The sequence below is a fragment of the Danaus plexippus genome (assembly GCF_018135715.1).
Source record: "Danaus plexippus chromosome 9 unlocalized genomic scaffold, MEX_DaPlex mxdp_26, whole genome shotgun sequence".
NCBI classification, from domain to species: Eukaryota; Metazoa; Arthropoda; class Insecta; order Lepidoptera; family Nymphalidae; genus Danaus; species Danaus plexippus.
The window spans coordinates 3,747,463-3,768,136 of record NW_026869848.1 but is presented as its reverse complement, the minus strand read 5'-3'; the positions used below and the strand labels follow the sequence as shown (position 1 = coordinate 3,768,136).

The 20,674-nt window shown below is 30.6% G+C and overlaps 3 protein-coding genes across 4 annotated transcripts; 1 reads left to right on the top strand and 2 right to left on the bottom strand.

Moving 5' to 3' along the window:
• Positions 1-1,193: 1,193 nt before the first annotated feature.
• On the bottom strand, positions 1,194-6,255 carry LOC116767498 (uncharacterized). Its single transcript, XM_032657836.2, has 6 exons — positions 6,099-6,255; positions 5,506-5,708; positions 5,306-5,416; positions 4,885-5,052; positions 1,419-4,795; positions 1,194-1,351 (listed from the first exon to the last, which is right to left on the bottom strand). The coding sequence occupies exons 1-6, from the start codon at positions 6,134-6,136 to the stop codon at positions 1,340-1,342; spliced, it is 3,909 nt and encodes a 1,302-aa protein (XP_032513727.2). The 5' UTR covers positions 6,137-6,255; the 3' UTR covers positions 1,194-1,339.
• Positions 6,256-6,517: 262 nt separating this feature from the next.
• Positions 6,518-9,450, top strand: LOC116767429 (syntenin-1-like). The gene is made up of 4 exons (XM_032657749.2): positions 6,518-7,079; positions 7,152-7,483; positions 7,562-7,825; positions 8,069-9,450. The coding sequence occupies exons 1-4, from the start codon at positions 6,840-6,842 to the stop codon at positions 8,115-8,117; spliced, it is 885 nt and encodes a 294-aa protein (XP_032513640.2). The 5' UTR covers positions 6,518-6,839; the 3' UTR covers positions 8,118-9,450.
• A 297-nt stretch (positions 9,451-9,747) lies between these two features.
• Positions 9,748-19,957, bottom strand: LOC116767430 (sterol O-acyltransferase 2). Of its 2 annotated transcripts, none has more exons than XM_032657750.2 (10): positions 19,655-19,957; positions 18,999-19,223; positions 18,184-18,335; positions 16,827-16,963; positions 13,895-14,037; positions 13,350-13,479; positions 13,126-13,272; positions 11,819-11,956; positions 10,709-10,883; positions 9,748-10,040 (listed from the first exon to the last, which is right to left on the bottom strand). In XM_032657750.2, exons 2-10 carry the CDS (start codon positions 19,214-19,216, stop codon positions 9,883-9,885), a joined length of 1,398 nt encoding a protein of 465 aa, XP_032513641.2. In that variant the 5' UTR covers positions 19,217-19,223; positions 19,655-19,957; the 3' UTR covers positions 9,748-9,882. The 2 variants fall into 2 exon arrangements, with proteins under 2 accessions (XP_032513641.2, XP_061383365.1); XM_061527381.1 differs by having other exon boundaries at positions 19,525-19,661.
• Positions 19,958-20,674: the final 717 nt, after the last annotated feature.

Genomic DNA, 20,674 nt, shown 5'->3' with positions numbered 1-20,674 from the left:
ACAGATTAATATCTCTTTAATTACAACAATATTGTCATTGAAAATAATATTTTTCAGATTTAAGGGAGGAAAAAATGCCACGATGTCAAAAATTTTCTTATAATTTATTAATATAAAATATGAGATCGATATAAAGGAGCTATTAAAACTAAATTATTTTGTATATATTTTTTTTTAATGAAATTTTAGATCTCATTATATATTTTTTGTTTATACATAAACGAATAGGTTTTTTTTAAAGATTTTTTATTAGTTATAGAAAATGCAATGTGTGTTTCATGTATGTAAAAGGGAAAGGTAATTAAATAACTAATATAATACTTACATATTGCGTTTAATTAGTGGTAGAGGATAATGTACACATTAATGTTTTAATGTTTCGAAGGCGGCTTTGTGAATGTATTATTATAATACGTGAAGCGTTTCTTAAAAGAAACAACAAAAGTAGACAAAAATTACTACTGATTAGAAATACATAGTTAACGTAATTCATATGAACGTATTATGATATTTGTAGAGAAACGAACTTTATGATGTTAATTCATAGGCGACGAAATTCGAGTTACAGCGAATCTATTATCTGTGGGGAGGATGACTGAGTGTGAAAATGTAAGATGTGTTAATACAAAATCGAATACTTTCCTTTTGTAATGTATTGAAGGTTAGCTCTCATTCTAGACTTTCAATCGGCGCTACTTTTGGGAGATACAAGAATGTAGTAGTCAATATTATCACATAATTACAATTCTAGTATAGGTATATACCTTCAGTTATCTTTATTTTAACATATATATAAAGACAATTGAAATGGAACATTAAAGGCACTTGATGTTTACGTCAAATAAAAAATGTGCCTCGTATGTTTTCGGAGAACAAAATAAAAAAGAACAGAAGTTTATACAAAAAATTGCTTTCATATAAGCCTCAGCTTCTTAAAGCGTGATGAAGAGTCTTTCTAACATCCTTTAGAACAAATGGACCATAAAATATGGATTTATTATCAATAACTTGTGTGATATACAGTTTGAATATATGTATGTCACATGCATACGTATATGTTTATGCATACGAGTATATAACTGAACCTATTTGGCTTCTGTCGCCGGAGTTGTACACGGACATGTACACGATAATATAAATTATTAATTGTTTTTTATCAGTTAACCAATGTAGGACATTTTAATAAAATAACATTTAAACTTTATAACATTTAATTAGTATATAGGAGCGTCTAAAAAAACAGGGTAAACAATTTTTTTTAATACAATTATTTACATCATCACAGACGGTATTGCGTATACTTCTTTTTAGCGACTTTCTTGAGAAGATCATTTCAATGTCATTGCACTTTCTGAAAAAAAAAAAACTTATGATATACAATTATAAGAGTTATATATTTCTAAAATTTTCTTACTTACCATAGTTATCTCCGGAAATAAAGCGCTTAGGTTAAAGTTAGCTCGAGATGCTACTGGGAAGCTTGCCAAGGAACGATCAGCATTAGCCACGCCCTGCATGTTGGATGGCATTATATGGCTATTAAAGAAATCTGGCTGATACTGAGTTGGCATTTGATTTCCCACATAGTTCGGAAATGGAATTTCATCTGACATTAAGTTTTGATGCCGTTTGGATGGCGTTTTATTCTGCCAGAGCAAATGGGAACTATCGTTCCATTCTTCGACTTCGTTAGTTAATTTTGGTCTTTTACTTTGATATTTTTTATTGGAATCTTTCTTCGAACATTCCAATTTATGTTTGGCTGCAGATTCTCTTCTTGAACTCTTGTAATTAGTTGTTTCTTTATCCTGTTGGAACGCGGTTGTGTTGTTTCTCATTTTGACCTCGTTATATTTGTGGTTCGTATAGTTACATTCCATCGTCTGGTTGTAATCAACAAACTCGCTGCTGAAAGGCGCTGCCGTGTAATTTCCCGACATCAAATTACTGCTTCCCGGCATGAAATTGGAGTAAAAAGAATTTGATATCGTGTTTGTAGTTGAATTGTATAATGCTGTCCCTGTGAATTGCTGTCCAGTGTAGCTGTTGTCGGAATAGTCAATGATAGATGGAAAATGAGACACTTGGGCGACTCCCGAATCTTGGATGTTAAAATCGTTATATTTTTGAGCGGGCATCATAAATTTGTTACTGGAATGGTCTTGTAGTTTTTGATTGTAATTTGTTCCACCACGTATCAGTGCTTCGGCGGAATAATTATTTTTATGTGCCTTTGCATTTTTTTCGGGTTTTAGGGAAGTTTTTGATTTATTTTGTAGAAATTGATTTATATTTTCATAAGAGTTAAGTGCTTTCGAGTCGTTAAAACCGTAACCCACATTCGTCTGAGACGTAGTCATCGTTTTTCTGTTATCATTAACGATATGAGGTAAATTTTGTTTCGCCGCTAGGGATTTCTGATCAGCCATTAGCACATTAGATCGCTGTGGCATATTTTCTGTGGTGCGATTCATTAACTGGGTGACAGATAGGAAATTTCCACAGTTTTGTAAATCGGAATGAGGAACGGATCTGTTTAGAATATCAGCCTTCTTCTTGTCATGTGGACCAAGTGCTAGATCTCCAATTAAAGTTGGCAAATTTATCGGCGGCGGATCGATACTTATTTCTGTAGTGCCAGCGGGTCGAGCTGTCGGCCATACTTGAACATCTTCGTGATTAGCTTGAGTTGGGAAATGGTGCATATTGATAGGAAAATAATTGCTTTCATTTTGTGGAATTTGTTTTTTTGGAAGTTGCTCGACGTGGGAATATGGTAATTTGGTTTCTTTCATTTCCGCTGCTGTTTGGTTGCAATTATTTTGCATTGGTCTTATCTCTGACGTCATCCAATTAATATGCATTTTGCTTGGAGACTTTTTGGTATATTTTTCAACCACTTGTCCCACAGCAGTCGCCGGTTTTAAGTTACTTTCAGTCGCGCTTTCTGATATATGTTTCGTATCAAACTGTTTGGCTGTGCTCGTTTTCGTATGGACATTCGGTTGTAAATGTTCCACGGGAAAATAATTTTGTTGCTTCGATATAAAATTCTTCGAAACATTACTATTTGTGTATATAGATGATACTTCGTCAGACCATAAGTTACCACTTTGGGAATAAAAGTTTGTGATCTGATCGGGGAATGTAGTTGTCTTACTGATAAGGTTTTTCTTATTAGAATTAGGAACTAACGGGACGTGGAAGTCTGGATTGAACGGATTATAGTTTGTAGAGAATGGCGTGGACACAGTAGTTAATATAGTATCTTTGTGAAACGTATTCGCGCTGGTTGTACAATTGACGAAATCGAAACTTTTGTGAGACCATCCTAAATCAATGTCATATGTCAGCCTCGATGAATTTATCTTCATTAAATTGTCCTCAACGTTGGTCAGGTCAGGCTTATTTTTGTTTGAATAATTATCCATAGCGCATGGATACAATCCCAAGCTATTAAATTCATGTCCAGACGATATACTGCTGGTACTATAAATAGTGCTTTTAACTGCATTGAATGGTTCACTTTTGTACATAAAATTGTTAGAATTACTGTGTGATGTTGTTATTGTGGTACCAGCTTTGGTGACGTGGCAATCAAAATCAATACCAAATGTAGCATCGGCTAGATTGCAACTGGATGATATTATTGATGGCAGAGGTAAGTTAAGAAATGGATTATCATTAGCGGTTGTCACACTTGATATAGGCGCAGTGACTTTTACCTCTGTGTTTTTTAGATTGCTTTCATATTTTTGTTGTTCGGCTACCTTATTGGTATTTTGAACTGTGGTGACATTCTGTTTGATGGAAGCTTTCGTTTTACTATCGGATGTGTTAGATTTATCAAAGTATGACACCGGCTGCGCTATTTCAACGCGTCGATTGTCCTTTGCATTTGTATTATTAGCTTCTTCAGCAGGGCTGTCCGCTCTGTTGCCACTCACTAATGGGAATGACATCAAAAAAGCAGCTGTTGGTGAAGCGGCTAAGAATTCTTCTGCTAATTCCAATCTTGCATTACCACCATCGACGACATTCTCACAAATAGTTGGGTCAATTATAGGTGGTAACTTATTATCTTTGTTTTTGTATTCAGCGCCTAAAGTTTTCTCAACAGGAATTTTGTCACATTTGACATTATCCACTGACACTGTTTTTGGTACATTTTCTGGATGACATGCAAGATTTGTTGGGGCTATTTTAATATTATTTGGCTTATCCATTAATGGTTCGACTATTTTGGGCGTTTCTGTAATTTTATTTAAATCGACAGTTTCTTCAGAAGGCAGATTATTGTTTGTCTCACAGGCAACAATGCTGGTATCGTTTAAGTTTGGTGCTTCTTTCGGGCTTAGTTCTTTATTTGAATTTGATTGCTCATTTATTTCGGCAGTAGTTTCTGTGTCTGAGGCTTTCAGGTCACCAACGGCTTTTTCATTGTTACCTGGATTGAGTTTATCATCAGGCTTTTCTTCATTTTTATTATTTTCTGCAGGAGTATCATTGGATTTTGTTTTTTTACCCCCTTTTTTAGGCGAGTTATTTTTCGCCTTACTCCCCTTTTTTGATTTCAGGGCAGACAATGGACGTGAATATGCTGATATTGGTAACACATTGACCATTGTTGTTCTAGTGATGTCATTAGTATTTCTATTGATAACTGGTATTGTTGTTGTTTTGTTAAGTGTTTGAAGATTTGTATCTACCAAAACTATAGTTGGTGGTTGAGGAAATAATACTGGCCGTTGGGGAAATATATATGGTGTAGCTGGCAACATAACAATAGTATTTTCTGAAAAAAAGAAATACAAATTATTGTGTTGAGTTCCTTTATATTCTAATTACATTAAATAAGGAAATTGATTTATAATCTAAATTTACCTTTTTTCATATTTGTTAGTGGCAGTAATTTTGGTAACTTTGGTGGATTTTTGTTTAATGTATTTGTATCTATCTTAGGTTTTGTTTTTTGGGTTATTGTTTTTTCCTTTTCCTTTCCATTGTTTTCTTTTGATTTTTGAAGCATTAATAATTTTACATATTTGTTATCTAAAATAGAAATAAAACAATTCCTTACAGGTTACTAAAAATTTTTTTTTTGCGAGCAACATTAGATGTTAGAAAAAAAAAATTAAATCTGAATTACCATTAACTAAAAAGTTTAATTAAAATTGTAAACAATTAAAAATATATACACCTACTGCTTATTTTAATATATGCATTAAATAGTTTATATAAGATCAAAACAGGATTATTATAAAGAAAGCTGTTTTCATTTAAAATATAATTTCTAGATACTCACTTTGACTTTTTTTGTTTAAACCAATTGTGACTTGAAGTGATACATCTTTTTTATTTTGCTTTTGTTTCTCAATGGCTTCTAATTTTACTTCTAAAGCTAGAATTTCAGCCTCTGAAATTAAAAAAAAATAATTATGTAGTTTGGTAACTTTAGAAGTAAATATCGAAAGTTATACACTATATGTGTGTATTAATACATACTTAATTGTGTTTTTTCATGCATTATATTTGTCAAGCATATAATTGCTTTTTGAACGATTTCAATTTTTGGATAGTTGGCATTGTCAAGCTCTTCACCATTCATGTGACTGTTTGCTTTGTGTATAGATTTGACGATATCTCCAAGTTTTGATATAGCATCATTAAATTTTATACGTCTTTGCTTTTCCCATTCTCTACAACGGCTGTAAAATTGAACTTTTCTGTTACAAGAAATTCGACGACTACATGATTCTTGATGAATATTTTTAATAACATATATGCTTTATTAGGAGACTAAAATGAACACACGCACACTTATGTTTTGTGTATCAAGTATATAAATATTTTATTAATCCTATATTTATACAATTATTTCTATTATGAGTATAAAATTTGTTGTATCTTTTTATTTTTAGACTTCTTATTCGAAAACACAATATGTATAAGATTAAACATTGCAATTTTTTTTTTAATTTTATAATATTTAAATTATGATTTCGCATATGCTTAATCTCTATTAGTAAAGTGAATTGTAACTCAGATTTAAGAACATAATAAAGCGACTTCAATAAATTGGTTTGTTTAATTTTTACCTTGGAGTACGTTTTTTATTACTAGAAGGTGGATCCATATTTTCAAATATTTCACAATATACAGTTTTATTCTAAATTATATGTAATCAATAAAAACACATTTTATGGTTTTAACTTCCTAGATACTAGATACAGTAGATAGTCAACATAACTTTAATTGACGTTTGAGTTTTGACACTGACATTTACCAGAATATGTTAACAGAATTCAAATATTGTATATTAGTGCAATACAGCGTAGATGACATTACCACTATTAAGAGATATAATATAAAACCACGCCTTCGAATGTAATGAATAATGTATTTCAATTATTACTTTTTTTTTAAATCATCTACCTGTTACGGCAGAGTTATTAAAAAAAACTATTTATTTATACTGGTATTCTTCATGATATTATGACGTCATAATGTGACATTTGTGCTGGGAAATAACAGATTAATGAAAAAAAATATTAAAATACTGTAGTATCGTAAGCGCTAGTCTGTACACTCTCTACTTTGAAGTATCATTTTACATTTTGAAAGTTAAAGTTTTTGTTTGTGTCTCATACGAACTGTTAGAATTTTTCTTCGGAAACATAACATTGTATTGTCTGTATCCGTCAGCCATTTGTTTTAATTTGTTATTGCTTTGTGGTACTTTCGAAGCCACACCTTGAGGTTACTAGAAAAATATAATTCTGTCGCAATAATTTCAACTTTATTTCTTACTGTTTTAATTGTGAATTAACAATATAAAAATGTCGCTCTACCCATCGCTGGAAGATATGAAGGTAGACAAAATGGTTAGAGCTCAAATGGCTCAAAATCAGGCTCCATCAGGCTATCCTCCTGCTTATCATCAACCAGGATATCCTCAGATCACTGCCCCTACTCCTAGTGTCCCAACAGCGATGTATCCGGCTTTGGGCGAATATATGGGACTGGAGCTATCTCATGATGTTATTGCCCTAAATATGCCCGAATATCAAGTACAAACTGTAAGTTCGTAATTTAATGGATTTAAGAAAAGATGTAAAGAATTCTAGTGTAAGTCAATAATTATTTTATAGCTTCAAGCTGGAGGAGCAGGAAGTAATTTGATTGCTCCACTTTCGTCTCAGTCACCTAGTCTGGCAAAGGCTATAGTGACTCATGGGATAAGACAAGTCATTATGTGTAAAGACAGAGATGGCAAGTGCGGTTTAAGACTTCACTCTGTTAACAATGGTGTATTTGTTTGCTATGTGGCTGCTGGGAGCCCAGCAGCACTCGCTGGTTTACGATTCGGTGACCAAATCTTGGAAATTAATAATGTAGCTCTAGCTGGTATGTCTATGGATCAATGTCATGCTATATTAAAGAAGGCCCCCACTAATGGCATTACAATGGCTGTCCGTGACAGGTAATTGAAAGCAATTTTGTATGTACTGATCTGAAATAAAGAACCAACTTATTTGTTAATGTCTCATATTGTTTTTAGGCCATTCGAGAGAACAGTAACACTTCACAAAGATTCCCTCGGTCATGTTGGTTTTCAATTCAAGGATGGTAATATTGTGGGGCTAGTGAAAGATTCATCGGCGGCACGCAATGGCCTGTTGACAGATCATCAGTTATTGGAAATAAACACTATAAATGTGGTCGGCATGAAAGATAAGGAGATATCAAGGGTTATTGAAGCGAGCCCATCTGTTGTTAACATAACTATAATTCCGCAGTATATTTACAAGCATATGATAAGCAAGTGAGTCAAATGAAAATGTTATTATTCAATTAAATTTTTCCTTGTGATTATGACTCGCTATTGAGTCCATAACTAGCCTTTCTCTCCTATGACTCATGGGGTTTTTGAATAGTCCAAGGTATAAGCCAGAACTCAAAGTAATTTAGGTCATAGATTTAAGACAATATATATTTGTATTTCACATGGAGTAGATTTAAACATAAATCTTTATAGAAATAAAGTATAAACTGTCCTTTGTTTCAGAATGTCGAGTTCATTGTTTAAGGAGATTGATCGCACACCTGCAGTATAATATCCATTAAGGGCATATTTATTGAAAAAAAAAAATCTATACCTTTATGCAGCAAAAACACACATTTTACTGTCACATAACTTTAGATCTATATTAGAAAGCAAAATTAGTCAGTAGGGCTGTGAACTTTTTGATTTGCTAACATTTTAAACAATATATAATCTTAGTTATTAAGTGAGGAAATTATTATAATTTAAGTCATAGTATTTGATAGATTTATATGTATTTTACATTTAATTTGTGCCTTCGCAGTCACATTTATTTCAATGTGAAATTTCACTGGCTTTTGCACCTGTCCACTGTTGCTCATGTGGATTGTAATTTAATATCTTTATCATGATATCTAAGATTTTCTTAAGGACACATTTTAACGTAACTATATATTTGTGTTATATTTTTTTTCATGTTTAGTGTTATACATTATATAAAAAAGTATATAATTTATTTAGTTTTCATTAAATATATGTATACCTAATGCTGAAATATCTGAATATAGATTAAAAATTATTATATGATATAAAATACCAAAATCTTTTAAAACACTAGTAAAAAATATATGAATTGTTTTATTACGTTATATCAAGTATTGTCTTAACTCCACATTCCTACTTTTCAGTTATAAAGTATATCAACAATGCACCTTTGAGTTTCGAGTGGGAGGTTTAGTTAGAGACGCATACATATATACACAAACGCAGGCACACACTCATACAGACAAGAATATATACACATATATAACGAGATAGTTTTTTACATATACATAAAGATATAATAGTTATGTTCTCCATTCAAAAGAAAAGGCGTTTTTTAATACCTTTTCCAATAATTGTAGATTATATTGAATGAGTCCATTAATGTATCGGGTACTGAAAATATATTATTCCATACGTAATTATAATTTTATGAAATAATATGCAATTATTTTAACTTGATGTATATGGCCATATTTATACAATGATTTTGTTAAGTATTGTGTTATTTTTTCTTTTTAATTAAGATATTTTAACTACACATTTTTTTCTTGTATATTATATCCGTTCCATTTTTAAACATGTCGCTGTGGGTTTTTTTTGTGTTTCATATTTTTTTTGGTATATAAATTATTTTACCGAATTTAGAATGTATTTGCTCATGTTGGTCAATGTTTCAGTCGTATTATATGTTTGTAAATCAAATGACGCCATTTCAAATGAGAATTATAAATAAAGACTTGATATTTTACAATATTTTGACATAGATTTACTATATAATTGTTAGTTTTATATTGAAAACTTAGTTTTGAAGAAATGTATTAAGTTGTACCCATAGAAATAAATCTTTTATTACGATCGTACATTATTATTTTTCCTTAATTGATAAATACTTCAACAAATAATCGGAACTGAAAATAAGTGAATATTAAAATATCGTTTTTAAAACACAATATAGTATTACAAATTTTTATGAAATTCTGTTTTCTACCTTCCTAAGAATAATATCCATCTACCCTACAGTCTTTGTCAAAATAACAATTTATTATAGTAAACTATTCAGAAATATATATTTTTTATTTTATTTTAAAAGAGTTTGATAAATCAAAGTGTAATCTAATAATATAACCTTTGAAGAAAATGTATTAAATGAACACCACGTTGCTTTATGTTGCAATTGATATGAGTTTTAATATATATATTTTTATTAGACAATTTAAAAGCGAAACACAAATATATATTTGTATATATTTGCACAATGAGCTAGGTAAAGGAAATCATTGAATATAATACAATTAAAAAATAATGTTGAAAGGATTTTGAAATGCCCAGTTTGGTTTTAAAACCACTTCAGGACAGGACCAAGATTTTGGAACGAAGAAATTGTCTGTTTCTAATTTCGGGCAGTTCTTTCTTGCGAAATATTCCATTGCATACAAACTCCACAGAAGACCTGTAATAAAATTAGTTAGATTAAAATGAAGTTGGTATTCTATGTTGTAAAAAAGTTGGAAGTGTTGTATATTATTTTAAGACTACACTTATTGCTGAAAAACGGTAGGCTTAGCATTGGTTTACACCCTCACATTGCATTTGAAGTTACAATGTTTTTATTTATGAAACTTGATACTATCATGAACGAAGATGCAATCCTGTTATAAGGGTACTGGTATTGTTATATACTAACTCTCGTATGTTTCTTCGCTATCGTTCCTAATAGAGCCTATGTGTTATTTGTATACGATATAAAATTCCGTCAAGAGTGATTCAGTCTTAGTGTTTGAAAATTAACTTATGTGGGACTAACAAAACAACATTTATTTATAAGTGGGATGGGACGTTTGTTATTTTTAGCTGATGAGTGTTTTGTTTATAATTCATAATAGATTATTGTATCCTCATGCATTCTTTTGAAACATTGTTTCGAACTGACTTATCTGTCTTATCTGTCGTCATCATTTTTACTGTACCTGGTTTAGCGAGGATGTAGTAAAGATTAATTACTGATTTATTTTGTGTATCGTCGTATAATAATCAGATTAGCTTCAGCTTGTTTATAGCTAGTATTTTATCTCCATTTAAGACTCACAAAACGAATACAAAAAGTTAAGGGAATCTAACCATTTCCTATGAAAAGCACCAGCCACATCAGTAAATTGTAAAGCCTGGGGAAACGTCGTCCACTAGCAGTCAGCGGTAGCATAAGGACTCCAAAGACACCGAATTCCACTACGAGCACAGGGTAGAAAAACCCAAAGGACAATATAAGTATGACTTCATGAGCAATTGACGATACCTGTAAAAAAAATTGTGAAAAACGGATTAGTACTTTGTAGTTTTTTTTTTGTTAACAACTACCTACCTATAAAGCTGGATTTTGGGTAAATTGTTTATTTTTGAAAATTATCATAATTAATACTTTGCAATATTCAAATAATTTTTTGATATAGACTATAAATAATTATTTTAAGGACATTCCTTTGATTGTTATCATTGGTTAATTTTTTGCTCTCGATGTTTTGGGCCCCACTTATAACTAATAAATTAAACCATAAACTATTTCTGAAAAAAAAAAAAAAAAAAAATTCAGAGGTTAATTAAAAACATTTCAATGTTCCTGGTAAATTGAATCCGTAGCAAGCAAATAATTAACACTGCAGCTGTATGTCTTCGCGATATCTATTCCTTTTATTGGCTAAACGTGGTTGCTATAGTACAACATCATTATTATAATTAAAATTAAAACAATAGAGAAAAAATAGAAGGTGTTTTAAAATAAACATTAAAGAAAGTAGTTATAAAATAGGTTACTAATTAATGAGGACTTATAAAAATATCCGAACATCTTTTGTTGTTAAAGAAAACAAAAATGTTTTTACTTACAAGAACAGAGCTGAGGATGGCAGGTCAAGGTTCAATTGGATCTTTCGTAGCCGTAATTGAGCTCAGTGGAGCGCAATCATTAGTTCGGAAGTTTTAATTAGCTGCTTAATCCTTATCATAACTTAAATTGATAATGCTCAGTAATCTTTGAGTATTTCTTTAGTGGTACGAATATTCTTTAAGTATTAGTTATTATTTTCCTAACCTTATATAGTGATGGCTTTATCTTATTTAGAATCATTAACAAACGTATATATTCTCGATACATATATACACAAATCTAAAGACGAGAATTGAAAATACTCCGGGTATTTCTATACTATTTGTAGCTCTATTACTTTTACTTACAAAAAAGACGATGAAGGTGGATATAGCGCGACCAGCTCGAGGCGCCAATGGTTGGTAGATATGAGTGCGCAACCATGCATGCACAACGCGATTCCAAGCACGATAGTAGTTTGAAAAGCGGGAGGTGGTCCACCAGTCCTAGAAATAATTATAGAAATTACTACTAAGTTAAAACAATGTTTAGGTAGTAGTAGTAAATTTAAAAGTACATTTTAAAAAGGTACATCCGGAATATGCTATAATATAAAATTACATTTAATTGCGTAATATTCATTTAATTACACTACACAATTAAATTCCATACAAAACTGATAGTCAAGATACCGAGGTTTTGTGTTAATTTACGCAGTAAGGTAATTAATATAAACATCTTGATCAAATTTCTGAGTTATAAGTTTCATTTAATACATTTACTTAGAAAGCCCTTAAAATGGATGACCTGAAAATAGTTATTCAAAAATGCTTTTCAATATATTCTTCCTATTAATCGTTAGTTTCTATAATTGCCATACTTATTTAGAAGGGTTTGAGATCTTTGAGACCTTTAAGATCTTTGCATTAGGCAGTTAGGCTTTAGTTAAGCTCAGCTCATTTAAATTAGATTTCGGGGAGTATTTAGAAAGCTTTACTGAAATTGCATTTACGTAGGTACATAGATGGTTTGTCCCCTTATGCCCCTTACTTATTAATTTAAATAAACTTTACAGTTAAATTTAAATAAACAATTGAAATGCGAATGAATAACAAATATTTTTACACACATCGTAAACCGAAACTGAAAAGAAATTTGGGTAAGCTACACTTACTTGCTAAATAAATAAGCACGTTTAAAAGTTTCCAAATTTCATGTGTAGTACCAAAAATTACTTTTGAATTAAATATCGCCTAGTCTCTTTTTAAACAGAGCGTTTTACATTTATAAAAGTGTTAAAAAAACGGCGCCGAAGAAAATTTTATCCTTAAAATTAACATAATAATATATTTCCTAGAACTATTTTTAAAGCTGTAAAAATTCTACTACGGATATCCTACCAGTAAGAGTCGAAAGGATGAGTCGGATGTAACCAATCCAAGAATAACCCATTCTCTGTCTGGCTAAAGACTTAGGGCAACGCTTTTATACACTTCCGCATTTCCATTAGCGAGTAAGTTTTTGGAACACAAGTCATCCCAAATTGCCTTCTTGATTTTTAGCCAAAGTGATAGATTCGACTTTAGATCACTTGATACATCACATTACTGTACATGTACCTAAACATTACGTGTATGTCACTAAATTTACTGTCTTAAGTTTAAAAGTTAAGTACCTCGTAAAACAGCCTGTCTCCGAATGTGAGCATTTCAGCAAACGCGTTATGCCAGGCGTGCAAGAGGAGATAAAAACCACAGAGGAACGATATCACTCCCGGCAGTATACAAGCGAACATACCTCGGACCACCAAACCAGCTTCCACCTAAACGTCATGAAACATTGATCTTTATATAAGTAATAATAATTTTCATACATTATAAATAATAAGCAAAATGTTACCGTTGGTTCCTTCCCGTAATTAGACCAATATGGTAATATAAATCGTTCCCATAGAAAACTATTGTAAAATATTATGGCCGTAACTTCTAAGAGGTGACCAACAACTACGCCCCATCTAACTTTTTTGGTTCTGAAAAAAATAATAATTGAATTTTACATTAAAACCAATTGAATTTCAGCCTAGGTTTTATGAAATAATAAAAAGCAACGTTATTTTTGGTGTTTGTATTATATGAAGAAAGTTTTTATGAACTTTGAAATGTAATCACGTGGTTTTATTGTTTGAGGCCTTTCATTTATCTTATACCTTTTGTTTTACTGTGTTCTGTTTCAGTAACGTTTTTCTGAAAATGGAGTGCTATTATTCTACTCAAGTCTTTCTAATACAGGTTTTAAATGTTGAAACTTAGAAAAGGTCTAATATTCCTAACAAAAGATGCAGTTGTCAGATTTCTAGGAACTAATAAGTGATAGTGTATGCAAGAATAATATAAAATATGCTTTTTTTTATGAGTTGCGTTAATAAATAATACGTTTTAACTTACCTGGGATAAACATCTTTGTAGATTAACGTTGGTGCGAATAAAAAGTAAACATAATGAGAAAAAGAAGGTACTGGTTTTATTCCGTTGTTACATCTTTCAGCCAATGCAACAGCTACAGAGCACATTTTCATAGCAAAGCGAAACTAAAATTAAAAAATACACATTGTACATATTTTTAAATAGTAATTTATAACTTAAGATTAGGTAGAGCTTTGAAACTATTTTATATCATCTGAGTTATGGGGTCGATTAAATAATCTTTTAATAAAAAAAAAAAATAGAAACTTAGCATTATCAGATATATTTTTACTTCGAATGTTGTCAAGCCAAAGCCTTTTAAGAAGTTCAGGTGCAAAAAACGAAGTATCTCTGGAGTTCTTTGTTAAAAGCCAGCTCGCAAGAACCAAAAAAAGTTCGATTCGAGTTGAAACACTTATTGCAATATTTCTTTTGAAGTTACTTATAAAGAATTATGGATTTATGAACTCGAATGTATAATGTATACATGATTAAATGTTTTTTCTTTAAAATATAAGAATTAATCAATAAACCAAATTATATCATTTATAACCGCTATAACCGAGTGGTTCATGTGGTGTAATTCAGCCAACGAAATTAGTGTCGGCTTGTAATCATTGCTCAGACATAAATCGCAAAAGCAGTGTTCATTAGGGCGACATTGTAATGAAATAAATGATGTAGGAGAAGGACGAGGGTGGTATCAGGTGGCTAGAAGGTGGTAGGTAATGGAATTTCGGTAGACCCAGCCGGCACGATGTCGTTATTTACAGGTCTAACTCGCGGCACTGACGAGGGTCGCTGATTTATGTAACATTTCACTTTCGACACCGTTTTGCTGTTTTATTCTACAATGCGTTTTTCTTAGACATTTTATTATAATTAAAATACATTTAAATTTATTTATCTTTATACGGGATTGTAATAATAACGAACTTGTTGTATATCGTGTGATGGTTGATATGAAATTAACTTCCGTTTGATTAGATTTTTTAGTTGCTTTCTCCTTATAATACAAATGTTAGGTTTATTTATGTTTAACAAAAAGAAAAGATTGACCTAAAAGATTATCTACATCCATGGTTCTGGTTTATTATTAACATTTGCCATTCAATCTTTTTAAATTCTAGGAAGCTAGTTAAATCCCTGCTATAAAACTCTCTCGTGATCCGTCGGTCACTTAATGCCGGGCGAATGGAGTCGTGACCTTAAAGCGTAATTAAAATTTGTATTCTTTTCTTGACGGGGTCATTAATATCCTACTCATACTGTAATTTATCATAGAAATATATTTTTCAAATCAAAACTTTAGAAGCAATAGCTGAGTGGCGTAATTATATTGGCTAACAAGTCACAAGTAGGTGCTTATCAATTTTATATGGGCTAATGAGTTTTAAGGTTAATAAAATGAATAGACAGACAAGTAAAAAAATCAGACGTAATTGGTAACCTTTAATGAGCTTAGGTTGTCGAATTGGAATAGAAAATTATTCAAATAAAAGTAGAAAGTAAAGTTTCATGAAACAAAAAGTTGATTTTGTTCCAATGTTATTGATCGACTAAAATACGAGAGTGCGCGGTAAAGTTCAAGCTTGGAAGACGTGCAATTAAGAAATATGGCTTATCAGTCTACCATTGAAGTTAAAAGTTTAAAAGTTAAAAAATATTGTGCTCTTTACCTTTGTTTACAGTTTTTTGACATTGAAGGAAGTCGTTGTACTTTCAAACCATTTACATATATAATTTAGAAGATTTTCATTTTTTAATACTTTAGTAAATATATTTTATGAAGCAGTTAATCAGATGAATTTTAGTAAACTTTGTAATTTGGAACACAAATTTTTCAACGAGGGTTTAAATCCTTAGTTATTCTTCTGGTCAAATTTTTGTTAAAATGTTTTTAGCACACAAATGGTATTTTTGTTAATAAAAACCTATTGCTTGTGGATATTGCACATGTATCGACTCTATTTAAATCTTTAATAGAATAACAAAATAAATAGTAACTTTAAAATTATATCATAATACTAACAAATATATTGCTGATTTCCACCGATGTAACAGTCGCGTTTTGGAGCTGTTAATAGAAAGGTAATATCTATTTTCGAAGACAACTTAATTTCATGTACTATATTTAAATAATCTACTAACGTGTTAGTCAGTACATACTATAATTTTTCTATACCTTTTTATGTAACACACCCTCTCATATTTGGTTTAAGCATTAAAGATTTTTTTACTCTCTAAATATTTTCTTATTAGTCATGCGTGTAACTAGAGTATAAATTTCAAATTTTCTGCATATAATATTATTTTTAGACTAGAAGCCCCGAGTCTACAGCAGACCCTGGAGCAGTAAAATAATGAATCTAAAGTAAATATAATCTAAAGATGTTTGGCCCTTTGCGCTCCGTTTATTCGCATATATCATGCTCGTATGGGAATCAAATCTTAAGGAGGATTCCCCATTGGACGAGATCAAGGGATTGATTGATTGTTGAAATGATATTTGACAAGAAACAAGCTAATGTAGCACGAGAGTAGGAAATATATATAGTTATTAATGTTTACATAAGATTATTTTCTTAGAAATACAAAGTCCGTCGTATTATAATGATATTATAACAAAAACTCTCAAATGTCACATTTTGTTATGACCTTATATTACAGTTGATAAGTACATTTAAAAATATATCTCTAAGTTTAGTCAGCAAGTAGAATATTGTTGGCCTTTAAGAAGTATACACAAAGTGCAATGACATATTGCAATAGTTTGTTATATCTAATAATCATGAAATAACTTTCTTAATAATATATCAACAGTATGTAGCGAAGTTGTAAACAATTACCAAATAAAATTAAAGCAATCGTATGAAAACTACCATTTAAATAACTGTAACTCACTTTAACTAACCATTTCACAGGTGACCACTGTTGACGAACCTAGTGCCAGGTGTTCTTTGGCCAGGTCCCACACAGGTACTCCGATGAGTAACAATTCCAGGAGTACTACACCAGTTATTCCAACTATTGACCATATTTTGCAAAGCACTATAACAAAAGATTCATTAAATTTTTCCCATGACACAATACATTAAAAATTTTTTGAGGATCCTAGATTACAATGATAAAAATTTCTTGTTTTCTATAGTTGGATATAACCAAAAACTTAAAAAATATCTGACTAAATAAAAAAAACATTACAATTTAATAAGATCACGTTCTCATGAAATTATGATTTTTAGTGGAATGTTGAATCAAAGTGTTTGTCAGGAAGACATGAAAGGCTTTGTTTTTATCACGTTTCATCAGGCCTTTCACATTTCAGGTTCAACACCCATGTATAATGTTTAATTAAAGGCCATGTTGAAACTGTATAAGCTCTTCAGTGGAGTGTGTTCTGTTAGGAGGCGTTGTATGGTCAACCAAGTGACTAATTGGATGCGAAGCGCAGTGGCCTCTTGCAACAAAAGGCCTCGAGCCCTGAGAGTGACCCTTGCATCCTACACTCAACACCCCTGTATGCTGTCGGACTCAGCGACGCGTAATTTCAAATATTTTTATGAATAATTTTCCTGTACAAAACGGAGATTTGTACATACGTTTGATGTATAAAATATTGAACATTCGTTTAATATTTAAAATATATTTTAATTACTCTGCACTTACTTTATCTTTTGCTATATTCTTTTTTGTATAAGTTGTATTTGGGTTATACTTATGAATAATAGAATTTGCTATAGTAGTGTAAGTTACAGAAATATTGATATTTTAACATGAGCTATCTACTTCGGCCTTTTCCGTAATTCCTTTTGTAGTAGAACATTATAAATAAAACTAGTGTATTAGCTTAGTACATTTGAGTACAATATGAACGATACTCATAGAAGCCAATTTATGAATCGATAGAAAATGCAAACTTTTAACATTAAGGTTTCCCTATAGCTATGAATATGTGAGTCCCTGTCTATTATATTATTATATTTACCACGAAAACATAAATGATAAGGAAAGTAATTTTGTCTTTATTTCCTCATAAAGTGATGTGCGAAGGATTTTCGGATACCTAATATAATAAAAAAGTATATAAAATTAATAATATTTTTTTAATCACTGTGATACAATTTCATGATTTCAAAGTTCGTAAATCTATCGTAAACACTTCTTATCGATCATGATTAGTATTTATTAATTCTATTTTGCTATGAAAATCTGTGTCAAAATAAATTTGATGATATTGATATTATCTCATTAATTAACTGTTAATCTACCTGTGTTATCTTTGATTATTTTTCGCACAGCTGCGTACAATCTGATCCCTGGATAGAAGATCAGGACGATGGCTAGTTGGAACAACCATAGCCTTGCTCCCCGACTTATATCGCCGAAGCCATATACCACCGACGACACTCCGATGTTGATTCTTAAAAAAATATGTATAAATTCTTATTAATTGTAATTAAAAAAGCAAGTCTTCCTAATTTTAATACCAACACTGCTACTGTCCAATTACGATGGATAATTTCTAAAAGTCCATTAGCCGTCGTAATTGGACAGATTGAAATTGTTATGTCAAAAACATTAGTATGTGTTTCCATATAAATTTAAGTATTGGAATAATGCTATTTTAATAAAAAATTCCTCTCGGACATTCCTCCCCAAGCTTTTAGGACCCTTATTGATCCTTTAAGCTTTTCATTAGCATACAGATGGGCAAGGGCGACAGATTTAAGTGGCTATTTAAAAAAATACGGAACAAATGAAAAACGTTATACAGAGTTTAAAACTAAGATAACGAGATTTATTTACAAGAAAGGTAAAATAAATTTTATTTCCTAGTCCATAGTCCATGTACAAGTTATAAGAAAGCTATTAAAGAGTTTTTATAATACATATGTATGTATGTAACACCTAATAAGTCATATTATACGTATAGCATATAAAAATCTCGTTATAAATTATAGTATATGTTTCAGATTTACCTAAAGAACCATAACATATAAAACTTTATCACATAATAGAATCAGTCAATTCGAAAAATCTAATCATTTTTGTATAAAATTAATAATGATAATGTTCTACTTGCTTTCCAGTTTCAATGAGATCGTATATGACCGTATCACACAACAGTATTAGGAGTATTACGACAAATATGTGGTAAATGGCTTGTATATGTAAAGACTGCTCGAAGAGGACCGTCAGCGGCGACTCCCGACACACAAAATCTGGATCTTTAGTCTTCTCATTATGTGATGAAACATTTTCTATGATATTTGGAACGTTCTTTGTTTTTCTTAAACTCATTCTTTATCTGTAACGAAGAAATGATATTAGATACATAGATATTTTATTTCTCGTAATTAATTAAAAGAAGTAATTGGTCATAAATCTTTACATAACAGATTAGATGAAACGGATTAATTGATTTAATAATTAACACAAGGCAAATATGAAATAAATTTGAAATATTTTATCAAAATCTCCTTATCCCATTATTCCCAAGTAGGGTTGTTGAAAGATTAATCAAGTGATATTAATCCCTTCATTGAATTTTGTGCTACAAAATAAGCTCTGGAGGAAAGATCGTAACTAGTTATTAAATAATCACATACCACTTGACGTCCTCACTTTTAATTAATTTGTAATGTTTTTTTAAGTTACCCAGAGACAATGTATCAAGCCCAAGTGAAAGAAGATTTTTTTTATTTCAATGTAATTTATCTCGCACAATTTATCACCAACCTTTTCGAGGTCAATTAAACAAATACAATATTTAATTATTTAACACATTGTTGTTCCCACTCTGAAGAATATCAAGCAAACAAAACGTGTTTGGAAAGCAAATTGAAAATTAATACATTTCATAAAACACGAGTCCGAATATACTCTGTTATTTTCATTGATGACCCAATTATACACGGCTAGTTACGAGTTGCGAATGAACTTTGTCTTTGCACTATTGCGGGTTGTCAGAGGTCATAACAATATATTATTATATTAATAAATTCACAGATATTTGTTCACTTGATATGACTGCTCTGACAATAATAAATCCTATTGGAATATTTATCACAATTCGACCAAATGTTTCCTTACTATCATTCTTCCCTACTCCAATAGATTACAAATTACGATAAATCTATGCTATCGACCGATTAAATAATCAATTTTTTTTTTAATTAACCATTAAATTTATTTTTGTACATATATTTTAATTACTTGTTAGAGTGAATTTATGAAGGGCTATTTCATTGTTTAAGTTGTTTTTTATTATTTATTATATAATAACAGTAAAAACAATGCCCAATATATCGTGTGTCATTTTAATTCTTAGTCTCTGTAATGTAGGTGTAACTTGTAAAACAAAAACAAGAGTCATTTTCCAGAGTAATATGTATGTAAGAATTATTAATTAATTTAATTAACTACATATTATGAATATTTAAAGACTTGAATTTCTTTAGGTTTAACGACAGTAACATAAATGAACAAATTAATGATTGTTTCCTCTGAGAAATTAAGCTTAAGAGCTGTTAACGTGTAAAGTAAGGATAACAAATAATATTCAATAAAAATTTTGACTAAAAGATGGTTTTAAAATGTTCTTAATGTCATTTAACATGTAACTGATAACTTCTTTGTGTATTGTTAGTATATATTAGAAAAGTCACCAAATAATATTTAGAGTCAATTGACCATAACATGAAACACAGGTCAAAGCTATCTCATTTGAAAATGAAAATTTGTAAAATTTCATTTATA

Excerpts from the sequence above, each read along its gene's own strand:
- LOC116767498 (XM_032657836.2), bottom strand. The coding sequence starts at position 6,136 with ATGGATCCACCTTCTAGTAATAAAAAACGTACTCCAAG. Across the intron at positions 5,053-5,305 it reads TTTAAACAAAAAAAGTCAAA|ATAACAAATATGTAAAATTA; the intron begins GTGAGTATCTAG and ends TTTCTATTTTAG. Across the intron at positions 4,796-4,884 it reads ACTAACAAATATGAAAAAAG|AAAATACTATTGTTATGTTG; the intron begins GTAAATTTAGAT and ends TCTTTTTTTCAG.
- LOC116767429 (XM_032657749.2), top strand. The coding sequence starts at position 6,840 with ATGTCGCTCTACCCATCGCTGGAAGATATGAAGGTAGACAAAATGGTT. Across the intron at positions 7,080-7,151 it reads CCGAATATCAAGTACAAACT|CTTCAAGCTGGAGGAGCAGG; the intron begins GTAAGTTCGTAA and ends ATTATTTTATAG. Across the intron at positions 7,484-7,561 it reads ACAATGGCTGTCCGTGACAG|GCCATTCGAGAGAACAGTAA; the intron begins GTAATTGAAAGC and ends TATTGTTTTTAG.
- LOC116767430 (XM_032657750.2), bottom strand. The coding sequence starts at position 19,216 with ATGAGTTTAAGAAAAACAAAGAACGTTCCAAATATCATAGAAAATGTT. Across the intron at positions 16,964-18,183 it reads AATAATCAAAGATAACACAG|TGCTTTGCAAAATATGGTCA; the intron begins GTAGATTAACAG and ends CTTTTGTTATAG. Across the intron at positions 13,480-13,894 it reads TACAAAGATGTTTATCCCAG|AACCAAAAAAGTTAGATGGG; the intron begins GTAAGTTAAAAC and ends TATTTTTTTCAG.